A 20144-nucleotide genomic window follows, 5' to 3' on the forward strand; every position below is an offset into this window, starting at 1 on the left:
CCTGAATTTAGAATCTACTGGAACAAAAACACTGGAATTGCAGCACAGGTTATGTCTCTCATATACTGTACAATCCTCATCATAAGGAATAAAATCTACTCCACTGGAGTTGATACAATGATCAAAGTTTCTCAAATGAAGGTTGTAAAGGAAAGATAAAATGTAGATTACTGTTCACTGTCATAAGATAATATACACAGTAAGAATATATTAAATTCTCAATAAATATTTTTCCATTCCATACACTCATCCAAGTCATAAGGAATTGATTCACCGCTTTACATGAGAACAAGTAGAACCTAACAATCATAGTCAATAACTCCATAAAACTATTTAATTTTCCACAGGAGAAACATCCTGTTTCATTTATGAATATGATATTTAGGCAGCTGGCAAGAGAAAATTTTCAGCAGAGAAATCTCTATCTTTAGATCTCTCACTGTTCAATGAGTCACTGAAGTTACAGCCTGTTATCTTTTAGGACACACAAAAAAGCAACAGAATGATTTGTAAGCACCTCTAGTTAAAAACTTTGTACAATTGTAAAAGTGGGTTTACTCATTTTAAGAAACTTAGTTCATTTTACATAGAACACCTAAATACTTAGATAGCAAGACCCTTAAGTTCAAGTGTTTTGAAAAGCATAATGCAATGTACAACTATAAAGTGACATTATTAAAAGTTCATAAAGGAGCCAAGATAGAAAAGAGAAGCCAGGAAGTTGTGTGTGCTCTCCCCAATTTCTCTAGAAAACAATGTTAAATCAAGCCTCTAAGAATTTTGGAACAAAAGAATCCACAAAAAGATGGAGTTAAAATAACTTTCCAGCACAAGGCAACTTAGAAAGACTTCAGCAAAGAGATGTTTCACTTAAGAAAGAGGAACGTGCAGGCTAATGCAGGTGATGCCCAGGCAAGCCAATTGGAGGCTCTCTGCCACAGTACGGATCAGGAACAGAAGACCCACAGATCTGGCTCAACAAACAAGTGGAACAGCAGCCTAGTTGTGAGGCCTCCAGGTCTAGTGCAGCAAACAAACTGCCAGCCCTGAAACTCCGGGCACAACAGGCTTGAGGAGGCTGAATCACCTAGCACAGTGTGCAAGTCTCCAGCTCTAGAGACACCAGTGACCAGGCCCCCCTTGGCTCCTGGGGTAAGAAACTTGGGACAGTACCCCTTGGAGCTCAACTTTTCAAAATGAGCAAAAAGCAATGAAAGCCCTGATCATAGAAAACTATTATGGCAACAGGGAAGATCAAAACACAATGAAGTCTCAAGGGGAATATGAAAAGTCCTCTTAGAAGAGTTTAAGAAGAATTTTAAAAATCAGATAAGATAAAAGAAAGGAAAGAAGGAAAATTGGAGGGGGGGGAAGGGAATGAGAGCTATGCAAGAGAATTATGAAAAAAGAATAAATAGATTGGAAAATGAAAGACAAAAATTTACAAGAAAATAATTCCTTAAAAAAATAAAATAGGAAAAAAAATCCACTGAAGAAAACAACTCATTTAGAAGAATTGGCAAAATGAAAAAAGGAGGTAGAAAATTTTACCAAAGAAAATATATTCTTAAAAATTAGAATCAAGCAAATGGAAGCTAATGACTATGAGACATCAAAAACTAATCAAACAAAATCAAAAGAATGAAAAAAAATGCAAAATGTCTCATTGGAAAAGTAACTGACTTGGAAAACAGATTCAGTAGAAAGAATTTAAGAAAAGAAAGAAAGAAAGAAAGAAAGAAAGAAAGAAAGAAAGAAAGAAAGAAAGAAAGAAAGAAAGAAAGAAAGAAAGAAAGAAAGAAAGAAAGAAAGAAAGAAAGAAAGAAAGAAAGAAAGAAAGAAAGAAAGAAAGAAAGAAAGAAAGAAAGAAAGAAAGAAAGAAAGAAAGAAAGAAAGAAAGAAAGAAAGAAAGAAAGAAAGAAAGAAAGAAAAGAACCTAGACAGCATCTTTCAAAAAATTAGGGAAAACTGCCTTGATATTCTAGGACCAGAGGGTAAAATAGTCAAAGAAACCACCAATCACTTCCCGAAAGAGATCCCCAAATGAAAACTCCAAGGAATATATTAGTCAAATTCCAGAATTATCAAGTCAAAGAGAAACTACTAAAAGCAGCTAGAAAAAAATTCAAATATTAAGGAACCACTATCATTATTACAAAGGAATTAACAGATTCCATATTAAAGTATCTGAGAGCTTAGAATTTGATATTCTGGAAGGAGAAAACAAAAACCAAAAAACTTGGATTACAACCAAGAATCAATTACCCAGCAAAACAGAGCACATTCTTTTAGGGAAAAGATATACAGTTAATGAAATGGAAGACTTTCAAGCTTTTCCTATTTAAAAAAAAAAAAAATCAGAGCTGAATAGAAAATATATTCTTTAAATACAAGAACCAAGGGAAATATAAAAAGATAAACAGAAAAAGAAACAACAACAATAAAAAACACAAACATAGCATTCAATAAAGTTAAACTGTTTACATACCTAAATGGGAAAGTGGTACTTGTCACTCTTAAAAATTATATACCCTAATTAGAGCAGTTAGGAGGAGTGTGCTTAGAGGGTATAGGTATGAGCTTTGATGATATGATAAAACTAAGGAATGAAAAAAAAATTATACTGGGAGAAGAGGAAATGAGGAGGTAGAATGGAATAAATTATATCCATCAAGAAACATAAAGACCTATTATAGTACACAGAAAGATGAAAGAAGATAAGCATAGCTTGAGCCTTACTTTCATCGAATTTGGCTCAAAATGGAATAACATACATTCAGGCAGAGAAATCTGGAAAAAAAAAAAAAAACTTATAAAACAGATAAACCTTAGGTTAACCTGATGAGAACAAGAAAACAAGAAAAACAAGTTACTAATGAAAAGGGTTAATTCACCACCAATGAAGAGGAAATTAAAGCAATAAATATGGGGCTCTTTTGCCCAACTGTATAGCAATAGATCCAACAATCTAAGTGAAATGGATGAATATTTACAAAAATATAAATAATGGAAGTAGAAATAAAATAATGCCCTTGTAGAAAAAGAAATTGAATTAATTTATTAATGAACTCCCTAAAAAAAATTAATAATCCTCCAAGGCCAAATGGAATTATAAGTGGATTCTATCACACCTTTAATGAACAATTAATTCTAGTACTATATAAACTATTTGGGAAAATAGGCAAAGGAAGAATTCTACCAAATTCCTTTTATACAAAAAAAAAAAAAAAAAAAGGTGCATACCTAAACTGGTTATGTTTTTCTCAAAATAGAGAAAGAAAATTGTCAAGCAATTACCCTAATGACTACTGATACAAAAATGTTAAATTAAACCGTTAAATAAAATAAAAATAAAATAAATATGTAAAATAATAAATAAAAATAAATAAAATAAAATAAATGTTAAATAAAACAGCAATTTATCACAAGGATCATATAGTATAAGGAGCAAGGATTTATACTAGAAATACAGGGGTAATTCAATATAAGAAAACTATCATCATAATTGACCATATCAATAACAAAATCAACAGAAATCATATGGTTACTTCAATAGATGCTAAAAAAAAAAAAAAAAAGCTTTTTATACAATACAGCACCTATTCTTATTAAACACTTATTAAACTACCTGGAATAATTAACAACTTTAGCAAAATTGCAGGTTATAAAACAAACCCCAAAAAACCATTAGCATTTCTATATATTACCAACAAACTCAGAAAGAAAAGATAGAGAAATTCCATTTAAAATAACTTTAGAAAATATAAAACCTTTGGGAACTTACCTTCTAAGACAAATCCAGAAACTATATGAATACATTTACAAAACACTTTTTATGCAAATAAAGTCAGATTTACACAATTGGAAAAATCAATTCCTCATGGGGCAGGATGAGCTAATTAAAGAAAAATGACAATTCTACCCAATTTAACTTACTTACTTAGTCCCATACCAAACTATGAAAAATTATTTTATAGAGCTAGAAAAAAATAACAATTTATCTGGAAGAACAAAAGGTCATGAATATCAAGAAAATTGATGCAAAAGAAATTGTACCAGATCTAAAGTAATGTTATGAAGCAGAAATCATCAAAACTATTTGGTACTAGCTAAAAAAAAGAGTGGTGGATTAGTGATACAGATTAAAAACAGAAGGAAATGATTACAGTAATTTACTGTTTGATAAACTCCAGCTTCTAAGATAGGAACTCAATATTAAACAAAAATTGGTACATAAACTTAAAAATATTCTGACAGAAAGTCATAATAGACCAACATCCCACACCGTACATCAAGATAAAGTATCTCACACTACATATGAAAATAAGGTCAAAACGGGTACAGGATTTATACATGAAGGGTGATACTATAAGCAAATTAGGAGAGCAAAGAATAATTTATCTGTCAGAACTATGGAGAAGGAAGAATTTTTTCCAAAGAAGAGATAAAGACCATTGTGCAATGCAAAATGAATATTTATTTATATTAAATTTAAAAAGGCTTTACACAAAACAAATGCAAGATTAGAAAAATTGCAAAAAGATAGAAAACAATTTTACAACTACTGTTTATGATAAAAAGCCTGATTTCTAAAATATATCAAATTTATTAAGAATACAAGTCAGTCTTCAATTGATAAATGGTCCAAGATATGAACAGGAATTTTCAGCTGAAAAAATTAAAGTTATGTAGTTGATATGAAAAAAATTATCTAAATCACTACTGATTATGGAAATGCAAACTAAAACACTTAAGTGGTACCTCACACCTCTAAGACTAGCTAATAAGATAGAAAAGGAAAATGATAAGTGTTGAAGTTGTAAGAAAATTGGGAGGCTAACACATTGCTAGTGGAGTTATGATCCAACCATTCTGGAGAGAAATTTGGAACTACGCCCAAAAGGCAACCAAACTATACATATTCTTTAATTCAGCAATTCCACTTGCTAAATCCTAAAGAAATCATAAAAAAGAGAAAAGGACCTATATGGATAAAAATATTTATAGCAGTTCTTTTTGTGATGGCAAAGAACTAAAAAATGGTTGAACAAGTTTTAGTATATGAAAGTAATGGAATACTATTGTGCCTTAAGAAATGATAAGCAGAAGATTTCAGAAAAATCTGGACCGACTTACGTGAACTGATGCTGAGCGAAATGAGCAGATCATGATCAACTATGATACCCTTAGCTCTTAGCAATACAATGATCCAAGACTATTCCAAAAGTCTTATTATGGAAAATGCTATATACATTCAGAGAAAGAACCACAACATCTGAATGCAGATCAAACCATACTATTTTCCTTTGTTTTTGGTTTTGATGGCTTTTCCCTTTTGTCCTGTTTTTTTCTTTCAACATGACTAATCTGGAAATGTTTACATGATAGTACACATATAACCTATATCAGATTGCTTGCTGTCTTGGGAATGGTTTAGAAGGGAGAAGAAATTTGAAACTCAAACTCTTATTAAAAATGAATATTTAAAACCAACTTTAAATGTAATTGGAAAAAATAAAATATTATTTACCAAAAAAAAAAAAAAAAAAAAACACAAAAACAAAAAAAAAAAAAAACAAGTTAACCTAAATTATAGTCTCAGTTCAATTAAACTCAAATTCATTACTTTCAGCAAACCACATGAGTTCTTTTAACCATATAATTAAAATGCAAATTTGTTGAGCAAAAGTTGTATTAAGTAGCTTTAAAGTACTTGACATAATGCATTTAGCTTTATAAGAAGTTAACCTGAAGGAACTGGGTTTCTTTGGTTTAGAGAGAGCTAAGTGGCATAGCAGAAAAAGTACTGGAGTTTGAGCAAGGAAGACATGAGATCAAACACAAAACTATGTGACCTCTTGTCATATTATAACCTTTCTCATTCTCAATTTCCTCATCTGTAAAAATTAGGGATAATAATTACATCTACCTCACAAGGTGTTACAATGTAAGTAAAATGCTTTGTAAACTAGCTTTCTTGAAGACTGTAAAGACACATCACATGAAAAACAGTTGAGACTTGTTTTATGGCTCCAGAGAGCATAACTAGATCAGTGTATGCAAAGAAACAAGTTTAACATATGGACACGAGATCAAATATTTACAGCCAAAAAATACGCTCAGAAGTCATTTAGTCCAACCCTCTCATTTCATACTAAGGAAAATGAGCGCCAGAGCAATTATGTGATTTTTTTTTTTTTTTTTGAGAGTAGAGCTGGGAATAAAATAATTCCTAAACTTCAAATCTAGCATTCTATCCATTACATAAGAAAAAAAAAAAAAAAAACTTCCTCAAAGTAACAGGTAATCAAAGTGGTTCTGTTAAAAATTTGGGAATGAATGTGCACCCACTCACCACTGATTCCTTTAAGCTAAACATTCATAGACCTGTTAGGAGAGCACCACAGAGTCAAAGAACTCAAAGCTCAAGTCCGGGCCTCCTACTCATTACTACTGTGTCCCTGGTTCACTTGGTCACTTAACTTCTTTGAACCCTGGTCTCCTCATCTGTAAGAAGAAAATAATACTTTTAACTATCTGCCTCACAGAACTGTAAAAGTGAGTGCTACATAAATGTGAATTTACATCAATGCTATTACATTTCATGTAGCCAAATCAGGTGAAGAGGAAAGTATTTCAATAAAAACTTCAAATTTTCTATTTCAGAATATATGATTCTTAGCTTGAATTTGATACATGATTCCAAAGTTCGATTTATGTTTTTAATTTTGATGATTAACTTATATGAAAGTAGTCTGCCTATGCAGCTCAACTGCTAGAGATTATCATCCATCCTTAATTTCCAACCTACTCTTCACTTTTCTCACAGTTCAGGGAGCTCAAAGCTCAGAAGAATCTGGGTAAACCTAATGGTCTTCTAGGTGTCAATTAAATATGTTCTTGTAGGCTTTGATGTAACGTAATAACTATTTTTGACATTTATTTAGAAAAAAAATCTTCCAAGTTCTCAAATTGAGACAACAATGTATATTGCTAGGACATTCAAAAACACTACTGTAACATTAGGATTGAAACATCATACAACTTTAGTTATCTATAATCTTAAGATGTTGAAATATTTTAGTTTTTCTATACAGATGTATGAAAAATTAAGTAGTCTCTCAGAATGTAGGCAAATTATGATTAAGAGAAATTATGATTAATTTTCAAAGGAACACATTTTAACAGATTTTTGTTCCACAGCTCCTGCAGTCTTATTAAATATCCTATCAATATTTTTTCTCTTATCAATATTAATGATTTGTTGTATTAGATTTTGCAACTTCCAATAGTCAAAGAAATAGATTAAATCAGGATTGACACTCTTCAGGGATTTATTATGATAATCTTGTTAGAAATATATACATCATTTAATACAAAGAATAATTGTTGTTTATCTTTCATTTCAAAGAGGATCATGGCATCAGGAAGGTGATGTCATGACTTGCAAATGAACTGATTTAAGTTAGGCAGGGCCATGCAAAGTCATTAGTCTCACTCTTCCAGAGGGGTCTAGTGGTAAGATTTTTTCCAGGTCTCAGTTTGAAGTAATGTGCATTTAGTGATTCAGGGTAGATAAGAAGGAAGTGGTGAGGAAGACAGAGAGGGAGGAAAAAGAAAAGACAATTATGAAAGAAACAAAGAAGACCAATCTGGAAAGGGAAATGTTTCCATTTTAAATAAAATATTCAAGATTGGAAGAGAGGGAGAGGAACTACTTAAAACAAAAAGAGGACCATTTGTCAGAAATCTTTTAAGGGGGATGAATTCATGCCTTCCCTATAGCTTAGTTTAGATAAATTTTGAGTTTCCCTCTATCTCTGACATTATAAGATTTTCATCTCCCCTTTCCCCAATCTCTTCCTAGCTATTCTGTTATTTATCAAAGCTGTTGCTGAGGATGCCTCTCCTAGTCCTTTTAAGTCTTTCCAATCTCCCCTGGGTTAGAAAAATTCAGGTGTCTTTCTCTATTAAATAAAAGTTAAAACACAGTTAATGGGGAGAAGAAAGTATTATTTTGCTCCAGAGTATGGATCGCTAAATTTCATTTCTAAGTTATTACTGCCCTTTATTCATGGTTTTAAACACTACTTGAAGTTTGAAGTAAATATGCTAATACTTAAAACTACTGAAACACAAGCCACAAGAACAGAAAGTTGACACACTAGATGATTATGTTTTTTAAAGTACCATACAAAATAAACTAGGCCTTTATTACAAAAAACTCATTTTGATTTTTTTAATGGGAAGAATTATCATTGTGGAGGAAATATTTCGAGTATAAACTTTAAGAAAACTATAAAACTTCCTAAAATATAATCATATGCAAATAAAGTTATAAACATATATCAAGTGTTGGTAATCTTTCAGAACAAGGGAAGAAAGTTTGATGATTCCTTACTTTTGAACAGAAATAAAAGCCAACAAAGTGTAAAAAAGCATTAGTATCCCTTCTCTTTCCAGCCTTACTCTACTTTAAAACATTTAAAAAAAAAAAAAAAAAAAGGTGGTATTGAAAGACTACCAATTTTGAAAGAGAACCCAGTATTCCCACACGCTACCCTCCTATTTAATACCTGTAAGACCTTGGGCAAATCAAAACTTTTCTCTAGGCCGAAGTAAAATAAGGTTGTATCATAAAGGACTTTTGAAGTCTTTTTTTCCCTAAAATGTCTGATTCTGGAATCTTCTGGGGATAGCAGCTCCTTTTAAAAAGTAAATCTGTGTATAAAGTCTACTCTACTTCTTTATTCACATTTTAACAAGAATTTTTTTTCAAGTCTTCTTAAAACCTAGTGAACACTCAAACTCACTAGATGCTTTTCTGACAACTAAACTCAATCTCTTTTCTTCTTAAAGACCATCCCAATCCTGTTTCTTATACTCAAGGAGATAAATCTGATTAAAGGGCTTTCTAAAAACAAAAAAATCTTGCCAGTAAGAGTAAACAATGTACTTCACAAAGGACTTCATCTATTTTGCTTAATTCATAAGTCTGAAAATAGTATTTTTAATAGATATTTTAAAATTATCTTTTTTTAAAAAATCATTGATGAACAGGGATAGAGAAAGGCACTCTTGAAGTTATAAAAACTATCAAACAATGTTTCAACTATTTTAGATAAGTAATTATTTAAACTGTTTTAAGACAAGATGAAAGGCAAGGAAAAAGAAAACTACCAATAATTAAACTCACTCCCACTATCTCTATCTACACATTAAATAAAAAGACTTATATTAATGTTCTAGATTTCACAGTGAGGTTTGGAATCTGGTAAACTAGATCTTTACTATCTGTATAATCTTATGCAAGTTAAAGTATCTAATTTGGTCTCCTCAAATAAAAAAAAAAAAATAGAGGAGATGGAGTGATAGCACCTACATCATATGGTTGTAGAGAAGCTCAAAAGAGGTATTTGTCAAAGTGCTTAGCACAGTACCTGGCACAGAGTAGGCACTATAAATGCTAATTCTCTTCCCTTATTTCTAAATCTCATTTTGTCCTGGAAATAGCCAAGGATTCTTCGGGTAATGAAAAGGGAAAGCAAGCTCTAAAAAATCCTTTAAGTAGACTCATTTGGTGATTGTTTCTATTTTTATTATATAAAAACCAGCCAAACCAAGTATAAAGTTGATTATAACTTTTTCCACCAGAATAACTCCCCACAAACATCAACTGAAATGTAGAGGAGCTGCTGTCTGTGTCAGTTGAAAGAGTACTCCTAATGATTAAATAAAAAATAATTTTCTAAAGCAATGAATATGAAAAATTAATATCATTCTTACTTACAGACTCTAATTATATAGATCCACCTAACCAATAGGATAGGTGATCTATACTAATAAGTGTGTCAGGAATGAAGCAGAAGAAAGTATGTACATTTCTAAATGCAGGAATAAAATGGGCAGAAGAGAAATACCGTTAGAGAAGGAGACTAATTCAGGGAAGAGCAATACCAAAATAGATTAGGGGCCTGCATACAGCAGAATCTTCCCTCTCAGAATGCAATCTCAAGAGCAAACACCGTTTTATAGTGCCAGAGGGTTAGTGCAGTGCCTGCACATAGTAGGTACTTTTAAAATGCTTACTGACTTGAACTCTTACAAATATCCTCATCTTACAGGTAGTAAGGAAAGTATGGCTTCTAAGAGCTTAATGACTTATCCAAGGTCAGTTAGCTAGGTAGTGGCCAAAGAATATATTCTCAACTCCAAGTCCCAGTCAATAAGCCTTTCTTAAGCACTTCCTGTCAAGTAAAGTGCTAAGCAAAAACTGTATCACAATGATGCTTTTTGGTCTATCACTTCCATTTCTAACTCCTTAATAGAGGGTGTTTCAAAATCTTTAGTGCAGTTTTTAAACTTTATAATAAAGACTTTTGGCCAAACCTGCATATTCGCCTTCAAGGAGGAAAGTTATTTCGAATCTTCTTTGGGGGTCCCAGTAAATATTCAAATGCCCACTCCCTTGGGCCAAGCACAAAATGAAGATAGCCCTGCCTCTATGAGGGATTAGGGAGAAGAACTTACCGAAAACACTGCATTTTGAAGGCCAAAAGGTATGGGGGTCAGCCGGGCCAGAGCCACCACTTTTAGGCCACTGCCCCCTTCCACGACTCGAATGACAGCGCTCAACTTCTCACTGCCTTCTATCTTGGAGGCTACCCAGTGGGCCAGCAGCTTCTTGCAGACCACGTGCGCAATGAAGGTGCCGATGAGGACCCCCACCACCATGAGCCCCATGCCCAGCACGAAGCCATACAAGTATCCGGCTGCCACATTCAACACGATGTAACCCCAACCGCAAGGGAAGGAGACCACGATGAAGCCCACAACGAAGAGGAGCACACCCAGCAGGCTGTCCAGGCTCTCGACCCACAGAAGAAGATGTTGCAAATAGTGGCGGACCAGGGCCAGAGAGAAGAAACAGAGGGCCGCCAGGGCGCAAACCAGCAGGAAGCTCTTGCACCAACAGGTGCCAAGGAGGCAGCAGTAGCGCCAGGTCCTCACCTCGGCGACGCCGGGTCCGCCGCTGCAGCTGTTGTTACTGTTTGCGGGATAAGAGCCGCCCGGGGCAGGAAGCTCCAAGTCCGACTGCAAACTGTTGCGCTCCTGATAGGGGCTGAGAAGCGTGCCCGCAGCCCCGGTGCTTTCGCCGCCGCCCCCCCGAGGGAGCCGGTCCACAGGATCGCCGCCTCCTCCAGCCCTCAGCGGGCCCCAGCGGGTCAGCACCTCCTGCCGCCGGCTCTGCAAAGCCGCGTATTTGAGGAGCCTGGGGAGCAATTGGAGCATGCTCCCGGCAGAGCTCCACATGCCGCTGCCGGCGGCTGCCGCACACCCCGCCCCCCCGCCCCAATTTCACCCCCGAAAAATCCCGGCCTCTTAGCCTACTAGCCCCTCTGCTACTCTGGGGGCCGTGAGGCAGAAGCAGCCGCTACTGCGACTCATGGTCCCCTCCTTCCGCGCCCCCCTCCCGGATTTCCTCACCCTGCAGTCCCCTTCACTTAAGAAAAATCGAGCCAAAAAGCTAAGGGCTGGACCCACCGCCGCCACCGCGGCGTCAGACCAGCCCAGCAGGGAAACGAAGCAGAGTCCCGCCGCACCCCCCGCCCCCGACCGGGGCCAGCCCGCCCCCCAAGGGGGCCGGGCAAAGAAAAAAGGGACGGGGCGCCGTCAGACCCCGCCCCCGTGACGTCGCGTGCTGCCGACCCAGCTGAACTCTCGGGGTCGGGAGGAGAGGGGTGGAAGAAAGAAGGAGGGTGGACCTACTGGGGACCAGCCCCTGAGAATACTAGGGAGGGAGCGCTGACAGAAGAGGGACCCAACCAGAGGAATCTCGAGCGAGTGCACCTACCCACCCACTCCCCAGACCCTCCGGCCTTGGATAGAAAGAGGGGGGAGTCTCAGCGATTGGGTGGGACGAGGTGAGGGGGTAAACGGGGAAAGCACGGCGCGCGCGCGCCCCCTCTAGCAGAACGTTTCACCGCGGTGCGCGTGCGTGAGTGTGCGCGTGCGCGCTGGGGGAGTTGGCGCGAGCCATTCGGGCCTTGGGAGTGGGCCATGCGCCCTTCACGTTTAACTTGAAGCTGTAGTGGTACTTGGATCACTGAGTCCGGCGACGAAGCTCAAGAGAGTATTGGTTGGCTACAAGCTTGCTTCTGGGAAAGGGGAAAGGAGATCGCGGGGTCCCGGGACCAGGGGGCTTTGCGCGTTCCTGGACCGTTAACCCAAAAGTTTATGAGGGGGTGGGACTGGGGCGGAACGCTTTGGGGAATGCAGTGCCACCTCACCTCTCCGGTCTGTAAATGGCCTTGGGGGAGGAGAGGGTTGAGCATCAACCCTAAAGAGGGTGGAGTAATGTGGCCTTAGGCCCGGGAGGGGGAAGGGCGACTATCTGCCAATGGACAATCCGAGCTCCTTCCAGTCCGGAGGAGGTTGGCAGAAATGTAGTAAGTTTACTCAGCTGCCCCCAAGCCTCGGTATTTCCCTAGGACTTTCCATTCCCTATAAACAAACAGATAATGGCCAACCTTTTAGTCCCAGGTGTTAATTATCTAGTTTGTGGATTTTCCAGGTTCTTTGTTCTCTTGCTTCAACTCACCACTTTTTAAACTCTGTAATTACTTGTGGGCATTCATGTTAAGTTTAGTGGGTGGGAAAGGTTGGTAGGTCAGGAAATGAAAATACATCGGTTTTTCAAATGTTTGTTGTTGTTTTATTCAACAAAAATTACAACTTTCCCCGAAATAATGTTGGTCAATTGTGATGTAGGAGAGGTACTGTGGTTTAATGGGGAGGAGAAGGAAACATATAACAGCACCTGTTATATATCTAAGGTAGTGTTCTAAATACTTTATAGAAATTTTCCTTGAACCTCACAACCTTAGTAGGTAGGTGCGATCCCCATTTTACAGTAGGGGAAACTGAGATGCGAAGAGATTTAAATAACTTGCTAGAGGAATGGCTGATCCTGGCTTTGAACTCACTTCTGGATTCCAGCCCCTGGCAGCTGTCCACTGCTGCCTCCGATCCAAAGATCATTGGCTAACAATAAGAGACCCCAGGGGATTCGCTGGTGAAATACCTCTCTAGATTCAGTAAAAGGATAATGGAAGATATTTGGAAAATAAGGCATATATCCACCGACACAGGTAATATATTTATTTTGTTTGACTATACTTGTTGGAAAAAAAGAATTCTTTTAGGAGAGAGAAATTTAGGAAATTACAAATTGGGGGAAAAACTTTAAAATATATATATAAAACACTGGTCTTGGAGCTGCAGAATCGAAAGGCAGTTCTGAAGTCATCTAGTCCCTAATTTCTTAAACTATGAGTCTCGACCCCATATGGAATCTCCTAACAATATGGGAGTTGTGAAATTGAGTTGTATATCTATTTTATATATTTCTATACTTGGGTCACTCAAACATTTCTTGGATGAAAAGGGATTGTGAGTGGAAAGAGTTTAAGAAGTCCTGATCTAGTCCAATCCCTATATTATTAAGAATTCAGACTATGACATCCCTAAACTGTTCATCCATTCTCCATTTAAAGATCTCTAGGGTCTGAGAACCCAATTCTTTTGAGGCTGTCCATTCAAATTTAGTTCCTTTTTTTTCAGAGCCCAAAATCAGTTTTCTAACTTTACACTCAATCTTCTCAGTTGCCTTCTGAGATGGAATCTTTATGGTGACACTCTGGCCTCAGGTTTTTGTTTTATCTGTAAGATAAACACATCACTGTGTGTTGTTAGGAAAATAGTACTTTGTAAACCTCAAAATGTTATGCAAATGTAAATTATTTTAGGAAGCTAAGTAAAGAAATTTCAGCATGAATTTATATCTTTTATAAATGTAAGTTTCTCTGTGGTTAGCACTTATATAATTTAATTCTTGCAAAACACTTTACAGATGTAACCCCTTTGTTTCTCACAACAGCCTTATGAACTAGGCACTATTATCCCCATTTTTCAGATAAAGAAATTGAAACAGAGAAATCAAGTAACTCACATACTCAGTATGTATCTGGGGCAGGATTTGAACTAGCCTCCAAGTTCTACGCGCTATCCATTTTTACCTGCTTATAAACTAAAGCTAGATGTATATGTTTTGGTCACAGTTGTAGTAGAAGCAAGTATTGAAATACTATGAAATGTCTTTAATGAAAATATACTTCAGGTGTATTCTTTGAGCCTAGGATACTGGTGTAGCAATCAACATCTCATATCTAATCAGGTTTCCAGAAGCTTTAAACTTTTGCTGGAAAGATAAAAGCCATAAAATATGTAGATTTCTCTTTCAAATATTGGGCCCTAGAAGGCTACCTGCCTATAATCTAAAATCCTTTGTTGTGGGAAGAGAAAAGCCTGGGTAAGTGAGGAATTACAAAAGAATACTGCTGGTCTTCCCTTTGATCATTGAACCTGTAAATAGCAGGTTTTAAACATTCACTTTCCAAGAAAGTAAAGCATTTAAGTAGGAAGTTTATTTGTAGAACAAGAATTTTGTATTTGCAATTGGTTAACAAAGTTGAAATTAGTATACTTTGTGACCTTTTATGACATTGCTAACCAAGTTTCACCTCTTAACTATGTCTACATGATGCTTGTTCAGCTTAACCATTTATTTATCCATTCAACAGATTTATTATGCACTTATGAAGAAGGCTATATGTGAGATACAAAATATAGTAGAAGACTACCAACTTCTTCTTAAAAGTCAAAGATCTGGGTCCTGATCTGAATTATTTTGTTTTTCTATCCAAGTTTTTACTTTCTTTTATTTTATTCCCTGCAACAAACTCCGACTTCTCTCTTTTACTGGGCTCTTCATCTACAAATTGGACATAGATGAATTGAGTTCTGATTCATAAGTAAAAGGAAATGATAGGCTTATTTGTGGAGAAAAGGGGAAAAAATATTTCAATCAGATAATAAAAAATAACAGCAGTTGTATCTTATAATAGAAAATAGTAATAGAGTAGTTTTACATAGTATTAATACAGAATTATAGATATGGAAGGAGAAGATTATCAATCATAATGGCGGTAAAGGCAGAAAAAAGAGGTCTAATTTGTTGCAAAGAAGTCACGTGATTCAGGAATCATAAACTGTAGCAGCAACTAGTAAAATTTGCAGATCTATATAGATTTATGACAAGCTATTTCCATTATGCTGGCTCACTACCCACATAGCTCTGCACATTTCTTGATTAGGGGAGGTGAAACACTACATCCACAAAAACTGTTCTGAAAAATAAACAGAGCAGCATTCAGAAAGATCTTAAGTACCTCCTAGTTAGTTTTATTTTCTAATTTTGATCTTTTACTAAGCAAAAAATAAAATATCAAAACCACAGTTACTTATGTAAAATGAATACAAGGTGGCATACTTGGTGGAAGAAAGGAGAGTTAATCTCACTAGTTGGTAATCAAGTCAATATTTAGCTCGTAAATAGAAGAACTAGCAAGGGCATGCTATTCCAGCAGTCATTCTTTATGAAAAACAACTATAAATTTCAACTTTAGGGACAAACCATTGAAAAACTATTTAGTGGGAGAGTTCTAGAAGTCATATCCACCTTCAAGTGGTAGCAGTCCATGAAGCAATTGATTTACCAGTACTATACAAATAAAAATTCTTTTCGATATTGCCTTATATTTCTCCTCAGCTGTTCTTGAAAAAATCACCTACCCTTGGGACCCTCCCTTCTTTCACTTTCTTCTAATGCCTCTCCTTTCTATCTTTCTGTCTTACCATTTATTGAAACAGTTTGTCTTTCTTTAATTGCCTCTTCTAATGACTTTTTCTCAATACTCATCCTTCTTGGCTTCTCTGCAGCATTTGGCACTTGACTACACTCTCCTCCTTGATAATCTCCCTGGGAGTTTTGTGAACATGCTATTGCTTGCTTCTCCTACCTGTCTTACTTTCTCAGTCTCTTTTGCTGAATCTTCATCTGTCACGTTCACTAAATGTAAATCCAAACATCTTCCCTGGGCCTTCTTTTCTTTTTATACTCTCATTGATCTCATCAGCCTAACTGGTTTAATTATCATTTCAATATAGATGACTCGTAGACTTGTACACCTTATATTATGCTCTCTTCATATAACTTTCATGTAACTGACTAATGGACATTTCAAAGGAAATGTCCCATTGGTATCTCAAACTCATCATATCCAAACTTTCTTATTACAGTTGAGGGAGTCACCATCCTTCCAATCACTTAGCTTCACAGTTATTTTCAGCTCATTACTATCATTCAAGTACTCTATGTAGTTACTTTCCAAATCTGTTAGTTTATTTTTTCATAATGCCTCTAGGACATATCCACTTCTTTCCATTCACATAGTCAACAGTATAGTTTAGGTTGACATATTTCTCCTGGACTATTTTAGTAGTTATCTAGTTGATTTCCCTACTTTGGATGTTTCCCATTCCATCTTTCATACTGCTACCAAAATGTTTTAAAAACATAACATTTTCCTAAAACATTTATAGCCCCCATAGACATTTAATAAACTCAACTTTCAATTATCTACAACATCAAATAAAAATTTCTGTCTGACATTAAAACCTTTATTCAAGTTAGCTCCTTCTTATCTTTTTAGTCACCTTATAGATTGGGCAGCTAGATGGTAGTGGATAGAGTGCCAGGCCTGGGATCAAGAAAATCCATCTTTTTATTAAGGCTTTTTAATTTTCAAAACATAGGCATAGATAATTTTCAATATTCACCCTTTCAAAACCTTCTGCTACAAACATTTTTTGCACATATGGATTCTTTTCCCTCTTTTATGATCTCTTTGGGATATAGGCCCAATAGAAACACTGCTGGAACCAAAGGGTATGCACAGTTTGACAGCTCTTTGGGCATAGTTCCAAACTGCTTTTCCAAATGGTTGGATCGTTTCACAACTCCACCAACAATGTAGTAGTGTCTTAGTTTTCCCACATCCCTTCCAATATTCATCATTGTGTTTTCCTGTCATCTTAGCTAATCTAAGAGGTATTCGAGGTACCTCAAGAGTTATGTTAATTTGCATTTCTCTGATCAATAGTGATTTAGAGCATTTTTTCACATGATTAGAAATGGTTTTAATTTCTTTATCTGAAAATTGTTCATATCCACTGGCCATTTATCAGTTGGAGAATGGTTTGAATTCTTATACATTTGAGTCAATTCTCTATATATTTTTTTTAAAATGAGGCCTTTATCAGAATCCTTGAATATAAAATTTTTTTCCCAAAAAATTCATCTTTTTGAATTCAAGCCTCATTTCAAACACTAATTGTGTTAAGGACATTTTGAACCATATATGACTGAAAAAAGAGAATGGACTAGTCATAGAATTAGAATGAGCGACAATTTGTAGTATGCTTTCTAGAGCCCCCAAGTTGGGGTGACAAAGCGTATCATTGCTTTCTAGAGCTCCCATACTGGGATGATTAAAATATCCTGCCTTCTAGAGCCCCCAAGCTGGGAGCCTCCACACTGAGGTGCCAGAAATATACTATAGAGACTAGCTCTCTGGAGGACCTTGGGACCAGCCCGAGTCCTTGGTCTTAGTGGAGGAGTGATGAAGGCAGGAGTCACCAAGAGACTGGTCAAAGATAGAGTCTTGAGTCTGGAGTCTGTGATTGAGCACACATTCTCCCCTCCAGTCCTCTCAGCCCTAAGTATGATTACATTACTACAGCACAATGAGCATGTGCCAACTGTAGAACCATTACATCACCAAATCACACTAAGTATATACTAACTAGAGTAATTACATCATTACATCACACTACGTATATGTGAACTAGAGAACAATTATCTCATCAATCACACTGAGTAAACACCCTGCTGTATCTTTGTTTCAATTATACCTTCCCCACTATCTACAATAATTGTACAACAAAAAGTAAGTAATTAATCTTAAAGTGTGATGTAAAATCACTGGCAAAATTATTTTGTTATTGTGTATTTGAATCCCCAGTGCCTAGCACATAGTATGGCCTCAGATTGAAAGTGTTTTCTAGGGGCAGCTGGGTGGCGCAGTGGATAGAGCACCAGTCCTGAAGTTAGGAGGATCTGAGTTCAAATACTTCCTAGCTATGTGACCCTGGGCAAGTCACTTAACCCCAATTGCCTCAGCAAAAAGAAAAAAAAAAAAAAAGTGTTTTCTAATCCACAAACTGCTTTATAAATGTGATTTATATAGATTAATTCACTGTGAAATATTGGGAAGATATGGATGAGAATGCCCAGCTTAGAAGGTACTGAGAGGGGAGAGTATTTATATGGTGAAACCGTGGATCATTCAAAATAGGAAAGATAAAACAAAAACACCTCTTGAATTTTTACTTCCATTGTTCATAGATCTAGAAATAGATTCTCTTTGGCAGAATGTTTGTCATTAGACATAAAATAGTTGCATTAGACAAGGAAAAAAGAGCAAGTCAGCAAAACTGTCGTATATATCATCCAAGGCAGTATCTGCTTGGTTCCACATGCATGGTGTTTCAACTCAAACAGAAGAAAGCCCTATTTTCTAATTTGCAGAGTCAAGATTGATCATTAAAATTACGCAGTGGTCAGTTCAGTTTGTATTGATAATGTTTTTTTTTTTTTCATTTTCATTGCTGTAATGTAAAATGCTCTACTTAACATTAATTCAAACACATCTTCCCAGCCTTCTCTGTATTCTTTATATTTATATTTTCAACTTGGCAATATTCCTTTATGTTCACATGCCACAGTTGTTCAGCATTGTACCTACGCTCCTACACTGTTAAAAAAATATATTACAAATATTTTGGTCTATTGAGAGCATTATTGCTTTCTTTGATTTGACTATTATTGGGATCCCTGGATCTAGTGTAAGAAAATTTTAATATTTTAAATAAGATGTTTACATTTTCATTTTAACTGCTACAAATCATTTGTTTTCTATTAGCTATAGTAACAATTTACCTATTATACCTTGCCTAACTCTGACTATTAAACATGGGTTTATTTCTTAAAAATGCCAACCAACTTATCAAAATTAAGGACATTTTTGAAGCTTCCTAAAACGGATTTTTTAAAATGCTGATAAGAAAATTTAAGTAGTACATTATTTATTTAGATTTTTAAAAAAAATTTTTTTTGACTAGGTGAAAGAGGAGATTCTTTGCCTCAATTGCTACCTAGCCTTAATCACTGAATGGATGTGGTCCCAGTCAAACTTAGACCTGTTAAAGACCTTAAATTAAAAAGTCCAGGGTCTCCCACTGTATCCAATGTCATCTCCAATCATCTTGAGTTATATCTTATCTCTGGATCAGATGACTCTGGATAGGAAAGTGAGTCTGGGTGACCTTGCACATCCTTCCCTCACTTAAATCCAGTTCACTTGCTTTTCATGGCATCATCTCCCTGATGTCATGGCCTCTTTGAGAACAAAGGACAAACAACAAGACAACAAATGAGTAATTAGAGAAGAGGCTAATGCTGAAGATACCAGTATATAGATATTCCTAGTAACAAAAAAATTAAACTCAAAAAAGTAAAAAGAAAAAAAAAAACCTTATGTATTGACGAGAGAAACAGAGGTGACTTCTACTGAATTTTATGAAATATTTGCATGTTAACATTACTAACCAAAATATGGCCCTGAAAGTTTTGGGTTTTATTTTTTAAAGGCTTAAATGGATTGAAGCCTTTTATTTTTATATTGTTTTTGCAAGGCAGTTGGGTTTAAGTGACCTGGCTGGCCAAAGTGTTTGAAGTCAAATTTGAACTCAGTTCCTCTTAACTCCAGGACTGATATTCTATCCACTGCACCATCTAGATGCCTTCCTCCTTTTGTTATTTCTTACCTTAATTATTTCAAATACAAATTTGCTTCCATCTTGTTATATTAATGACTTTTGTTTGTTCATTCTTTTAGCCTGCTTTCTGACTCTGCACTTTTTGTTAAAATTAGACTCTGCACTTCTGAAGAAAATGTCTGAATCAATCCTGCTGTATACTTACCTTTTCTGTGTATACTTTTATTTGAACAATAATTTAATTGGAAAGGAGGAAACATGGTTAAATAAAGGTTTCCTTTCTAAATGTAACAGATATTTATATGTATATGTAACATATACATATATATCATGTAAATGTATAC

The 20144-nt window shown here is 35.7% G+C and overlaps 2 protein-coding genes across 2 annotated transcripts in view; one reads left to right on the forward strand and one right to left on the reverse strand.

Annotated features, from left to right (window-relative positions):
- TMEM64 (transmembrane protein 64) overlaps window positions 1-11369 on the reverse strand; it is a 33301-nt gene extending 21932 nt beyond the window's left edge. The window contains exon 1 of the mRNA XM_051970822.1: window positions 10531-11369. Within this exon, the coding sequence (XP_051826782.1) occupies window positions 10531-11313 (783 nt within the window). The 5' untranslated portion in view covers window positions 11314-11369. The remainder of the gene's footprint in view (window positions 1-10530) is intronic.
- A 316-nt stretch (window positions 11370-11685) lies between these two features.
- NECAB1 (N-terminal EF-hand calcium binding protein 1) overlaps window positions 11686-20144 on the forward strand; it is a 320695-nt gene continuing 312236 nt past the window's right edge. Inside the window, exon 1 of the mRNA XM_051970820.1 lies at window positions 11686-11924. The gene's annotated coding sequence lies outside the window, so the exon portion shown is untranslated. The remainder of the gene's footprint in view (window positions 11925-20144) is intronic.

Source organism: Antechinus flavipes, chromosome 1 (genome assembly GCF_016432865.1).
Source record: "Antechinus flavipes isolate AdamAnt ecotype Samford, QLD, Australia chromosome 1, AdamAnt_v2, whole genome shotgun sequence".
Classification (NCBI taxonomy): Eukaryota; Metazoa; Chordata; class Mammalia; order Dasyuromorphia; family Dasyuridae; genus Antechinus; species Antechinus flavipes.